Below are 13,088 nucleotides of genomic sequence, written 5' to 3' on the forward strand. Positions count from 1 at the left end.
TGAGCTAATATTTGCTGTTAGAAAGAAACGAGGCCAGTCTAGTTTTGCAGCATCATGACATCTATATAGGCCAGTAACTCAAAAGTTAGTTGTCGGATTATAAAACTGGGCGTGGTGCTTTAGACCGGAAGAAAAGTTATGTTGCTGTTAACAACAGGGAACGAGTGTTTGAACTTTGAATGACTTCTCAATACAGGGAACGAGTGTTTGAACTCCAGGTATGGGCAGTTTAAAACACATCCAGTTTTTGTAACTAACGGGGATTGAAACTGCAATCTCCCACCACTTGGCGTGGATGCCTTACACCTTCCCGAATCTTATTGGTTAACAATGAAGCACACGGATCGCAATTTTTGTGTAAAGTATGAACTAACAACCGTTAGATTATAATCTAAAGAGAACCGAAATATCAAAGATCTTGAACAAATCTTATTGGCAATAATGGAGCACACGGATCCCTAGTTTATGAATTAACAGCCGTTGATTATATAATCTAAAGGGAATTAAGTCATTTCTGGAGTTCATTATAAATAACCAGCGAACCACACCAGTTTGGTTCACAAATTCGATTCCATCTCTCAACGATTCGCAGAAATTCTCTCATTCTCAAAACCCTAGTTTCAGAATCATAATTTAGGTTATCAATGGAAGGAACTGCAGGTGCAAATGTTGTTAGCAAGGGAGGAAGAAAAGGCGGTGACAGAAAGAAAGCCGTAACAAAATCTGCTAGAGCTGGATTGCAATTCCCAGTTGGAAGAATCACTCGTTTCTTGAAGAAAGGTCGATACTCTCAGCGTCTTGGTTCTGGTGCTCCTGTTTACATGGCTGCTGTTCTTGAATATATCGCTGCAGAGGTAAAAACCCCTATTTTCACTTGTTTTCTTCATTTTGAATCTGGGTTTTGTTATTGATTTTGATTTTGATTCTGATTTGTGTATTTTTTTGAATGGGTTTTTAGGTGTTGGAATTAGCCGGAAATGCTTCAAGAGACAACAAGAAATCGAGAATCATACCAAGACATTTGTGCTTAGCAATAAGGAATGATGAAGAATTGGGGAAGTTACTTACTGGTGTTACAATTGCTAGTGGTGGTGTTCTGCCTAACATTAACTCTGTTTTGTTACCGAAGAAGAGCGGAAAAGCCGAGGCAGAGAAACCCTCTTCTCAGAAATTTCCAGGAAAAACTGTTGCTTCTAAATCTCCCAAGAAGTAAAAAATAGGGTTCAACTTTTTAATACTGAATGTGTAAAAATAAATGAAATGTAGGGTTCAACTTTTTGGGTTGTAATGTGTTGTGAAACATTCGTCTTCTTCAACGGAGTACATGTTTACCATTTTTGAAAGTAATCAAATTTGTAGTTTTTATTTTCAGAATACAACTTTTAGAAACTGTGCAACTTTACTGAGTCACCCCTTATGTTTATAATATTGTTGAAGCTGTACATTGACTTTGAGCTTCTTTGCAATTCTGGCAAGGTACTGACTGGTAAATTGCCTGCTTCATCTCTAATTCTGAAGGAAGACGAGTACCATCTGTTGAAACTGACAAGAATTCTAAAAGTTCATTCATCTCAGAATTCATACATCCTTTGCTGTGAGTCTGCAGTCATAGCACTAATGCTTGAGAAATGTCTAATGGTTTGCACTTTTAACAAACGTAATAATGTCCAAAACCTGACAAGAAAAAATGTGCTATAATTCCATTAAAACTTTTCTGACATTTATCTTCTATTTAGCAGGGCCATCAATAGGAAAGCAGCAAGTTCATTAGTAGCACTTCTGACAAGAAAAAAGGCACTATATTCACTGGGATTGGTTCTCCATCAGCAAAAATAATGGTGGTCTCGGACGTTGGTCCTTGGAACAGCTCAACAAGGCTTTTGTTGCAGAACTCACATGGATATTTTTTGCTGACCCTTCAGCGCTGTGGTGCAAACTTCTTCGAGCGGAATATTTCAAGAGTACAAATATTTGGGATGCAACGACCCCTCAGAAATGCTCCTCATCATGGCAGGCATTGTTGACCTCTAGAAGTATTCTCTGAGAGGAATGCTTATGGCTTGTTGGTTATGGAAATTCGATAGTTTACATGGATCCCTACTCTGCAATTAGGCCAACTGCTACTTCCGCATCCTGCTACGGTTACAGCAAAGTCAATGAGCTTCTGATTCCCAATGAAGGCACTTGAAATATCCCCTTAATCCATGAGCTTTTCTACTCCTATGAAGCTGAGCAAATCCTGAAATTGCACTTCACAAAAGGAGCCAGAACCTGACAAATTAGTATGGTGTAACACCCCACATGGTGAATTCACATCTCAGTCCTGTCAAAAACTAATGGTCTCAATTTCGGGTGAGTTCCCTTCTCTTAGCCGCCTGGTTTGCATTTCCTCTTAGCCTCAGAATTCACAGTACTGTTGATTACACTCTTAAAGATTGTATAAATTCCTGGGTTTCGAGATCAGATAATGACTAGTAGCTCCTCTTTAGGCGCTAGCATGCCATGAGCGATTAGGAAGGCTACAAACAAACTCATATTCGATAACATTGCACCTGACATTCAAGCTATTATTCACATTGGTCTTTACTGGTGCTCTAACTTCTACTGGCAACATGATTTCAATTGTAGTAACCAACAGGTTGTCTCTCCTAGCTCCAATCTTGCTCGTTCTTTTCCGTTGTGGGATCCTCCTCCATAATTCACTCATAAGTTCAATGTTGATGCTGCAGTAAGAGGCGGTCATGCTTGGATTGCAACTGTTATGAATTATAATGGACAAGTTATTTGCTGTGAAACTGATCATGCGGGTTATGCCCTATCTGTGGTGGCCGAGGCCGTGGGTCTCTAAATGGCTATTGATCAGGCAGTTAGTAGCGGTTACCAGAATATTATAATTGAAGGGAATAATGAAGTTTCTGTTAGACCAGTAAAGGGTCTAACAACTAGACTCCCCTGGAGAATCCGCAGAATTGTGGAAGACATTAATCTCGCTATGCTTCTCAGTAAAATATCCACGAATGGTGGATATCTCCTCAAATCCCTAATCACGTCTTGTCATTATTGATGAGGGGCTGATCAAGCTCCATAAGAGTTTTTTCTGTTCTATCTTTTCTTTTGTTTTTAGTCGCTGGCTCTCATTAGTGTTATCGACAATATTTCATAGTGGAAATCAATTAAACTTTTCACTGTCAACAAATGCAATAATGTTCAAAACCTTGCAAGAAAAAATGTTTTGGAAATCAACTAAAATTTTCAGAAGTCGATATATATATATTTTTTCGGATGAGCAGGTCTTAATGTTGAGCTTGAATGACTGAAATGCTATGTCAAATAAGCAACACCTCAAAATAACAAGAAAAATTGAAGGTTAGTGCCTTTCAGATTGGCATTGCAATTTGCAATACAGTGAAATGCGATGCATCAGAGTAGCCCTCAAGAGAGCCATGGATTTCAAACTATCACACGGCCGTATCCTTACTCAAATCAACCATTGGGGATATCGTGCGCTCCAATTTCATTTGTATGGTTAGAAGTTCTTCACTCTTATGGTCATTTCCGTGTTCAATTCAACCGCACAAGATAGGTGTTATTCCATAAAAACTTCTGGCTGCAGAAGTTTGCCAAAATTGACCTGTGAAAATTTGTTTATGAAATCGTCTCGAAAGCTCTGGCCAACCCCATGAAACCCCTCATGGACAAATAAATCGCGAAAAATACGGTTTGGTCCAAAATTCCATTCAAATATACTAATTAGTCCTAACCCATTCAATTGGGTACAAATTAGTCATTTTTTATGGAAAGTACACCAATAACTTTCTTGGTTTACAATTTAGTCCAAATATTTGAAGTTTAGTCCAAAGTGAGTCATAATGATGTCAACAATTTTAAATAATATAAAAAAAATAAATTAAAATCAGTTTTTCTTTCGAACTGTTTGTCCAAAATTCGTAAACTTTATATATTCGGAAAACTCTTTCCGAGAGCTACAAAAAGAGTACCCGTATGACTATATAATTCTCATTTTTTTTAAAATCATAGTTTACACTGGTGTACAAACATGTGCACATCTACAAAAATTCTTTCTTTTCACCTTCTATCTGAAATGATTCATGGCGTTTCCCCACGACCACCTGCAGCCAAAATATTGGAAATAATGTTAGCGAAAAGGATTACACCATGCACAAGTAGAAACTAAGATGTATCGACCACCAGATTTAGCACCTTTCTGATCATCAAAATTCACAAAATGAATAAAAAATCAAAGGGTTTCAGTGAAAGTATAGGTACCACAAGACATACATAAATTCCTTCCATATGCAAGTATAGCTAACACCGTTCATAATGTATTCAGACACTACTAAGAAATCACGTGTACGTAAAATAATGAGTTAAAATATCCTAACAATTGAAAGCATCTTGGTTCTCTATTTCTGAAATTGCAGCTACATGTTAATACTGAGTGCCCAGCTATTAACGTAATCTGATACTTTATGCGAAATTAAACTTGAATAAGAAAAACTATTAATAATCAGCATGTGTACAATTATGTACACGTTAACAATCAACAGGTGTACAACTATGTACACATAGGCAATCAAAAGGTGTACAACTATGTACACATTAAGAATCAACTGGTGTACACTAACAACTTTGCTTCATGTATTTCCTTACATAAAATACACTTCCAATGAACACACCACAACAAGCTCCTATGTCAATAAAAACATTGTCTCAGGGAATATCAGGTGCTACATTTTGTCTCACTTTGACAAAGACCAACATCAACTATGATTTTACTTTAGCATCTACTAAGTGACCACTTCGAAACAAGCATTTAGAGAGATGTATCCAGATGCCTAAGCTACGATATCAACTAACATATCCAATATTATGATGTTATTTCCACTAAGGATTGGACATTTCCAGCAACAAGGTTTTGATGATTTTAGGCACTTCTTTGAGTCTCTGACTCGTGCAAACCAGACTTAGTATTTTGAGGGAACATATTGAGGCTTAATTTATTGCACATAAACTCAATGGGATCTGGAATTGATGCAGAGATCCGTCTTATAAATTCAACTCCTTTTTTATTTTATTTTGCCTGATGCTCACTTCAGATTTCTGACTCTACAGGGACGTAAAAGTATTCAACATGCAAGATACAGGCAAGACATAGTAAAACACTCAAAAACCAACCCGAGTCCCGATAAACAGGTTGTTCTACTCCCTTTTCTCCTTTTCCTTGGTTCACAGTGCAATATCACAGGTACCTATCAACTCAATCAAAAAAATTTCAGTGCCCAGAATTGCTCAGACAAAACAAATACAGGGGATATCAATACTAATTATAAACAGCTGAGTGGAAATTACAGTATGGTAATGATTTCGACTTATCCCATTGATATTCTTAACCAGGACAGACTAAGTTATCAGTAACAGGACAGTCCCAATGGAACATGATGAATATTTCCTAAAATGCAACAACCAAAATTTACTTGTGATCTATTCCAGAATGCGAGATATTATATTACAAAGAGAAATGAGTAGCTATTATGCTTATCTGGACTGACTGGGGTTGACACAACATGCAATTATAAAAAAATTAAAGTTCAAAAGGGAAAAGAGAAAAAGAAAGTGCGATATGCAGGAATGCTTGATATGTCACAAGATGATGATAATTCTAAACTAGTAACTAACTAACAAAACTAGAATATGCAAATGCTTAATTTCATGTGAAAGGAGTTTAACCATTCAACTTTATCCTTCGCCACAAGCCTTCTCAATTTTTAATTTAACAATCTTCTATAGTTAGATGGCACATCATGCCTTTGCTGCAATACGTTTCCAGCAAACATTCTTTATTTCTAATCTTAAGAAATATGAGTAAAAGTGACCATCTTAACGTTTAAATGTGTATCATATTCTAAATGTTTCAATTTGTTGACTACTAATCTTCCACTACAAGTACACACAGATAGCAAAATGATTTTTCAAAGACAAAAGCAAATAGAAATGTAAATTGAAAGCAGTAACATAGCAACAAATGTCTATCTGCTGACCTCAATAGAGTCATCGATAGAACCAATTTCTGCTTCATTGGGATCTGTAATGTTACAAAGTGCTTCAAGGATCATTGTGTTGTACCTGTGAATGAAGCAGCAACAACACCAAGCAACTTATGAGTCATGGAACCCAATATATGAAAGTAAGAAAGAAAATAAAAGAAGGATAGATGCGAGATCAAAATATGTTTACCTAGAATCATATTCTATATTCAACAAACAGAGATTTCCACAATTAGTGATATGCAGTTCGGGTATAATTTCCTTCTACAACTCATACACAACAACAAAAGCTTGCAAGACACAAACATGGTGTACAATTACGTACACATTAACAATCAATGTGTACAACTATGTACACATGAAAATTCAACAGGTGTACAACTATGTACATATTCAAAAACATGTGTACAGTTATGTGCACATTAAGAATCAACATGTGTACAACTATGTACACATTAAAAATATTAGTATCGACTCTGTTATTCATTTTAAAATTTGAAGTGCATGTAGGAACAATCCAAAGGAAATCTTAGTGTACTGAAGTTAAATTGGAATTACGTACTTGGCATCTCATCATCAGAATCTCTCATGATAAAAAAAGGCGTGTGAAACAAATAACTAAGTGTCATGTTTCTAACTTGGAAAACCATATGAATCAGCATATGACCCTAGGTGTCATGTTAGAGGTAGTAGATACTTATTATACTACTTTTGTGTCGAAAGCAGAACCAAAAGGCGATGGTGAAAAGTATTATGATAACAGAAGGAATGACTATACCAAGAACTAGTATGTATGAATTTCTCTTTACTGCAGAAATACGACCAGTAAGATTAAGAATGGAAAATGAACTTCCAGTTATTACTCACTAAAATGAATTGAAAATGGACCGATTAAATACAATTTATTTTTGATATAAAAAAACATTCAATTCAACTAGTGCATAATTTCATAGTTCTATTCAATTGAAATGATCGTATTTATGAACATCACATGACAAAGGAGTAGTACTTACAACTAGCAGAAGGAGATCGTGAAGGTGGAGACTGAGGAACCATAGATTCGACAAAAGGATTTATATCGTATCTAAAAATGAACATGTGTACAATTATGTACACATTAACAAATGCCATGTATACAACCATGTACACATGCGTATCCAAAACATGTATACCCAAATGATCACATATGCAAGCTTAGAAGATCAAATAAAATAATTATGTGGATGATAAACGCATTTATGTGTCTAATATAGCTCATTTGTATATATTGTTAGTACTCGATATTGTACTTATTTGGTTATTTTATGTATTTGTAGGTGTTTTTGGAAAATAATCTCTTGCGGCGAATTTGGCTAAAAATGTGGCATTTGGACCTCCATTGATAACGTACCGGAAGAGCCTCAGAAGTGTACCGGAAGTATCCCAGAAATACCCCGGAGGAACCCCGAAAAAAGTGTGGAAAATGCCCCAGAGGACACTTGCTATACGGACCCTTGATTTTGGATAAGGGGTAACCTAATTAATAAGGGGTGACCCATTTTCAGGCAGCTGCTAAAGGGACACCAGAACTGGATAGGGGGAGATCACATTTCTTCACGTTTTCAAATTAATGTTTTGGCGGGAAACTTCATGCATGTTTACTGGCAGAGTTGGATTCGATTAATGGACGGTTTCTAAAGAGATTCAACCCCTAAAATCAGTTGGGCTGGATGTGAATGGACTAAACAGAGATGGTACATGTGTTTTTATCGATCAGATTGGGCTGGAATAGCCGGGAGAAGAAATCAGAGTCCAAATAGGACACGCATGGTTCTGTTTACGTTTCAAAGATTTTTTGAGGAGATTCTGGGAGAGTTTTACGCTAAAGAAAACTCTACTTGGTCATGTTAAAGTATTGGGAGAGTTTTGGGGCAACAGAATAGATCATAAACGCGTACAGGGAGATCAGAGAGAGATATTCTCTCAACAGCGCAGAGAAGAAAAAAAAAGAAAAGAAAAGTCGGATTCAGTAGAGATTTTTGGGGATTAAAAGACTATATAAGAGTTGGTTCAAGTCATAGAAGGGTTAGAAACCTTTAGGAGAGAGTTTAGAGTCGATGAGAGCCTAGGAGAAGCAATTATAGAGGAGACAACGCTGCTGCTGCCATTAAAGCTTCTGAAGAACACGAAGAACAGACTCGCAGAGTCAGTCGTTCTTCAGCAGACTTATTTTCATACCACTGTCGTTGTTTCACAGCAGTAGATAGTTATCGTTTACAGCAGTCTTAAATTACCATACTCTTTTGTAACAGTGGCGCTGTAACACCACTACAGCGTTGCTAATTCCTATTTCATCATATAATCATCAATAAAAACATCTATTTTAGCCATGAATTTATCTTGTGAGTGTGTTTTTGGATGAGGAGCTAAACCCATTAGCCGAGACGACGGAGGAAGCCATCGGTCCATGTTGATTGGTATAATTCTAATTTTATTATTTGCATGGAATTGAATTTAAAATATTAGTTTTTATTGAATAGTTGTGAATTATTTTGATGAAGCATGCTGGGTTTTAAAAACTTTTGATGTTTTATACTTTGTGATTACAATTATTACTTCAAAAATATATTTGAGGCAAATATTAGAATTATTTTTAAAGATAGAATTGCATGAATATTATTTAGAATTTACTATTTAATTGGTTAATGGTGGAATCCTAGTCTTGGTATTTTCTCTAAAGGTTTGAACTATTTTATTTATTTGCCTGTTTAATTTAAATCTAGAAAAATTGTTTCTTCACAAGTCTGAAAAGACCCTGTTTTTACCACTACTACAATTACTATTTGAAAACCATCAAATTTTGGCGCCGCCGACGGGACCTGTGTTTAGTTAGCATTTTTTTTAGATTTTTATTATTTTTGTTCTTCTTTACGTTTTTTTGGGTTTTTCTTGTTTCCTTGCAGATTTTTGAAGATTGGAGCGAAAGACAATTTTGCCAAAGCTTGTGGTGATTTACTTAAAGTTTGGGAGCGAAAAGCAAAGCTATAGGAACGAAAGAAGAAGAATTTTTTTTTTTTTTTATAAAAAAAAAAAAAAAAAGAGAGACATTTTTTTTGTAATTTTTTTTTAGACTTTCTTTTCTTTTGTATTTTTTTATGGACTTTGGACATTAATTTTGGGACATTTTTATTTTATTTTTAAACCCTACGGAAGGGTACCCTTAAATATAAACTGTTTGCAGGGAAGGACGACGATTACGATATCGTCTCGGCCCCTCGGGTTCGCACACGCATAGGAGTCGTGGCCCGAGTCGACTTCAGCGGTTCTTCGCCCGTCTGGTACGGGAGGTAAAATTCTAAACACCGCGAATCTCCTGCAAGCGGGTTACTGGACTCCTTAAGGTGAATATATGCTGAGGACTTGAATATGGACTGTTTTTAAATTCCTAGTAAAGGGCAAGGACTGGACCATATAAGATAAGGGTTCGGATTTCATCACCGCTCCCTTCTTGCCCGCCTTAGGAAAACGAAACCTAAAGCGAACCTAAGCCTAAAATTTGGACTAGAAAGAGACCTATAGGGTATCGAGCTTAACAGGACAATCATTCGAAAAATATTGGTTACTCTTTTAAGCACACCTCGAAGTTCTTGAGGTTTCTGCGAGTTGAATGCGTGACTGCGCCGCATTGGATCGGTGAGGTTTTGGGTATCAAAGCTCCACTGAGCTTCCCTCGCCTCGATTCAACTTGCTTTAACTCGGATTGATTCCAGAGGGGTTTGCTCAAATTGTAACGAATTCCCTTTCGAAGGATTAGAAGCTGGTCTAGAAACAATCTAAGTGGAGCCATCATGCTTGTTGTTTGCTAGAAATCTTTAGGTTTGCTGTGGTAAAGTCGAGTCAGCCTGCTGTGTGTTGCTAGAACCTTCCTGTTAGGATTTTTATTTCTTTTTGAATTCTTTTTAGTGTATGCCCGATTTTGTTAGGGCTTGGAAAAGAGATACTCTAGGTCGATTGATTAGCGAAAAACCTAGTAGTTCTTCTGATTTAAGCAGGGAGCTCGAAGACTCTTCTTTGAGAGCCCTGTTTTTGGAAACTTCTTTAGAATGAGAATTTATCTGAGTGATAAAAGTACCCCTAGTACTTCTGTTGTGCCAGCGATGGCAACTTTGAAAGATTACATGTTCCCAACTAGGACCAACCGAGCTTCATGCATTAAATTGCCAGCCACTACGGCTAATTTGAGATAAAACCTAGTATTCTTCAGATGATCCCTATATTCTTAGGAAAAGATGATGAGAACCCTTATTTCATATTAGGGACTTTGAGGAAATCTGTGGGACAATTAGAATAAAAGACCTTACTGATGAAGTCTTGAAACTTAAAATGTTTCCCTTTTCCTTGAGAGATAAAGCCAAGACCTGGCTTAACAACCTACCGTCTGAATCCATAGAAACATGGCAGGAACTTATCGCTGCCTTCTATATGAAATTCTACCCTAAGCATAAAACTGCAGCTGTTAGGCAGAAAATTAGTGCTAGTGTGCAACAAGAGGGAGAGTCTCTTTATAGGTTTTTAGAGCGATTCAATGATCTCCTATCTCAGTGTCCTCACCATGGATTTGATAATATGAAACTTGTACAGATTATTTATGATGGTTTAGACTATTCGACCAAAGCCATGGTTGAGTCTATGTGCGCTGGTGAGTTCACTAGTAAAAATGCTGATGATGCTTTTACCTTCTTAGGAGCTATCGCTGAAAAATCCCAACAGTGGGAATCTTGTGTTGAACCCCCTAAAAGACTCTTGGTCAATAGAAGTAGCACCAATATGTAGATACGAGTTTTGCGTCAGATGCTAAGTTTGCTGCTTTGTCCAGAAGGTTAGAAGCTTTAGAAATGGGTCAGTCTAAAAATAGGTCCCTTGTTGAACCTAATAGAGCCTCTCAAGTCTCTAGTTGTGGAATAGAGCCCGATAATTCATTTTGGGAAGGTCAAGTTAGTGAAGAACAAGCCCATGCTGTCTATAACAACTCTAGGTTTGAGAACCGTCAGAAGTTTGACCCATACTCAGAAACCTACAACCCTGGTTGGAGAAACCATCCTAATTTCTCTTGGTCTAAGGGCCAGAATCAAGGCCAGTCTAGCAATTCTCAGCCTCCCCCAGGTTTTGGTTTTAAGAACTCTTCAGGTCAAACCCAGTTTCAGAACACTTCCGAGAAAAAGATCTCTACCTTAGAGGAAGCTATCACTATGTTAGTAAGTAACCATGACATGCTATCAAAGAACCACATGAGCTTTCAACAAGAAACTAGGCAGGAATTGAAGAATACTTCCCAGAGTCTTGCCAAGTTAGAACTTCAAGTAGGACAAATAGCTAAGTTTATAAGTGAGAGAGAGGATGGAAGGTTCCCTAGTCATACTGATCCTAACCCTAGAGGAGAGAAATCGTACAATCATGTGAATGCTGTCACAACCCTAAGAAGTGGAAAGAAAGTTGACAACAAGGTCGCCATGCCTGATAGTGAACATGCTGTAGTTCACCCTGCTGAGCCAGAAAATGAGGAGACTGATAGAGTCTCCAAAGAGACCAATGAGGGTCCTGTTGAGCCTCACTTTGTTCCCAGAGCCCCATTCCCACAGCTGCTAGTTCCGACTAAGAGGGAGTCCAACTTTAATGATATATTGGAGGTTTTTAAGCAGGTTAATATCAACCTTCCATTATTAGATGCAATTAGGCAGATTCCCTCTTATGCCAAGTTCCTTAAGGACTTGTGTACGCGAAAGCGTAAGCTCAGTGTCCAGAAGAAAGCCTTCATAGCTAGTCATGTGAGTTCTATTATTCAGAATACCACTACTCCTAAGTATAAAGACCCAGGGTCCCCTACCATTTCTTGTACAATAGGTAAGTACCGTGTTGAGAAAGCGTTGCTTGACTTAGGAGCCAGTGTGAACTTACTGCCATACCATGTGTACCTTAAGCTAGGACTTGGTGAGATGAAACCTACCCAGATAACACTCCAGTTAGCTGATAGGTCCGTTAAAATCCCTCGTGGTGTGATCGAGGATGTTCTTATTGAGGTCGACAAGTTTATTTATCCAGTGGATTTCGTGGTCCTAGATACCCAACCTGTCCCCGACCCAGAGAACCAAATACCTGTGATTTTAGGTCGCCCATTCTTAGCTACGTCTAATGCGATCATAAACTGTCGAAATGGTATTATGAATCTATCTTTTGGTAATATGACTATTGAGCTGAATATTTTTAATGTAAACAAGCTACATTCTGAGCTAGATAGCACATGTATTGAAGAGGTGAACATGATAGGAACCTTAGTTCAGGAGTCATTACCAAACATCGTACCGGAAAATACATTGGAGAGTTGTTTATCCCATTTTAGCCTGGATTTCGACGATGATAGTAACATTGAACAAGTAAATGCTCTGTTGGATTCTGTTCCTATGTTAGAGATATATGGAAAGATAGGTTCGAACCATTACTAGCTTCTGAGTCTATCTTAATACCTTATTTAAAAGAGCCTCCTGAGTTGGAGTCTAATTATACTTTTAGGCCCACCGAGTCTTTCCCTGTGATTATAGCCTCCGATTTGGATAGTGATCAGGAAAGTAGTCCAGAGACCGTGCTTCAAGAAAATAAGGAAGCCTTAGAGTGGACCATAGAAGATATGAAGCAAGCTGAGGATGAACCACCTGATTATGACTTAGAGAAAGCAATTGACCTTTTTCAAGAACCCGATGGTCTAGAAATTAGGAACATTGTGACTAGTCATTGTAGAGGCACCCAAAATTCTAAGTTTGGGGGTAGAGATTGTCAATTATCCCCAATAGAAGTCCCTAACTTGGGACTCAAGCCTAGTGCATCTGAGGTATCGCTTGAGTGTATTCAGACTCCACAACCTGATCCGCCTGATAATGTCCAGGAGAAAATCCATATGTTAGAGACCCGTTTTTCGGATGAATCTGTTTGCCGAGACACTCATATGAAGCCCAAGTGGGCACCTCAGATAAATCCAGTTGTCTTGCGAGA

The 13,088-nt window shown here is 37.6% G+C and overlaps 1 protein-coding gene across 1 annotated transcript; it reads left to right on the plus strand.

Annotated features, from left to right (window-relative positions):
- The first annotated feature begins 554 nt into the window (after positions 1–554).
- On the plus strand, positions 555–1,371 carry LOC113338798 (histone H2A, sperm-like). The gene is made up of 2 exons (XM_026584182.1): positions 555–854; positions 959–1,371. Exons 1-2 carry the CDS (start codon positions 645–647, stop codon positions 1,211–1,213), a joined length of 465 nt encoding a protein of 154 aa, XP_026439967.1. The 5' UTR covers positions 555–644; the 3' UTR covers positions 1,214–1,371.
- The last annotated feature ends 11,717 nt before the right edge of the window (positions 1,372–13,088 follow it).

This window comes from Papaver somniferum, unplaced genomic scaffold, assembly GCF_003573695.1.
Source record: "Papaver somniferum cultivar HN1 unplaced genomic scaffold, ASM357369v1 unplaced-scaffold_19, whole genome shotgun sequence".
NCBI lineage: Eukaryota > Viridiplantae > Streptophyta > Magnoliopsida > Ranunculales > Papaveraceae > Papaver > Papaver somniferum.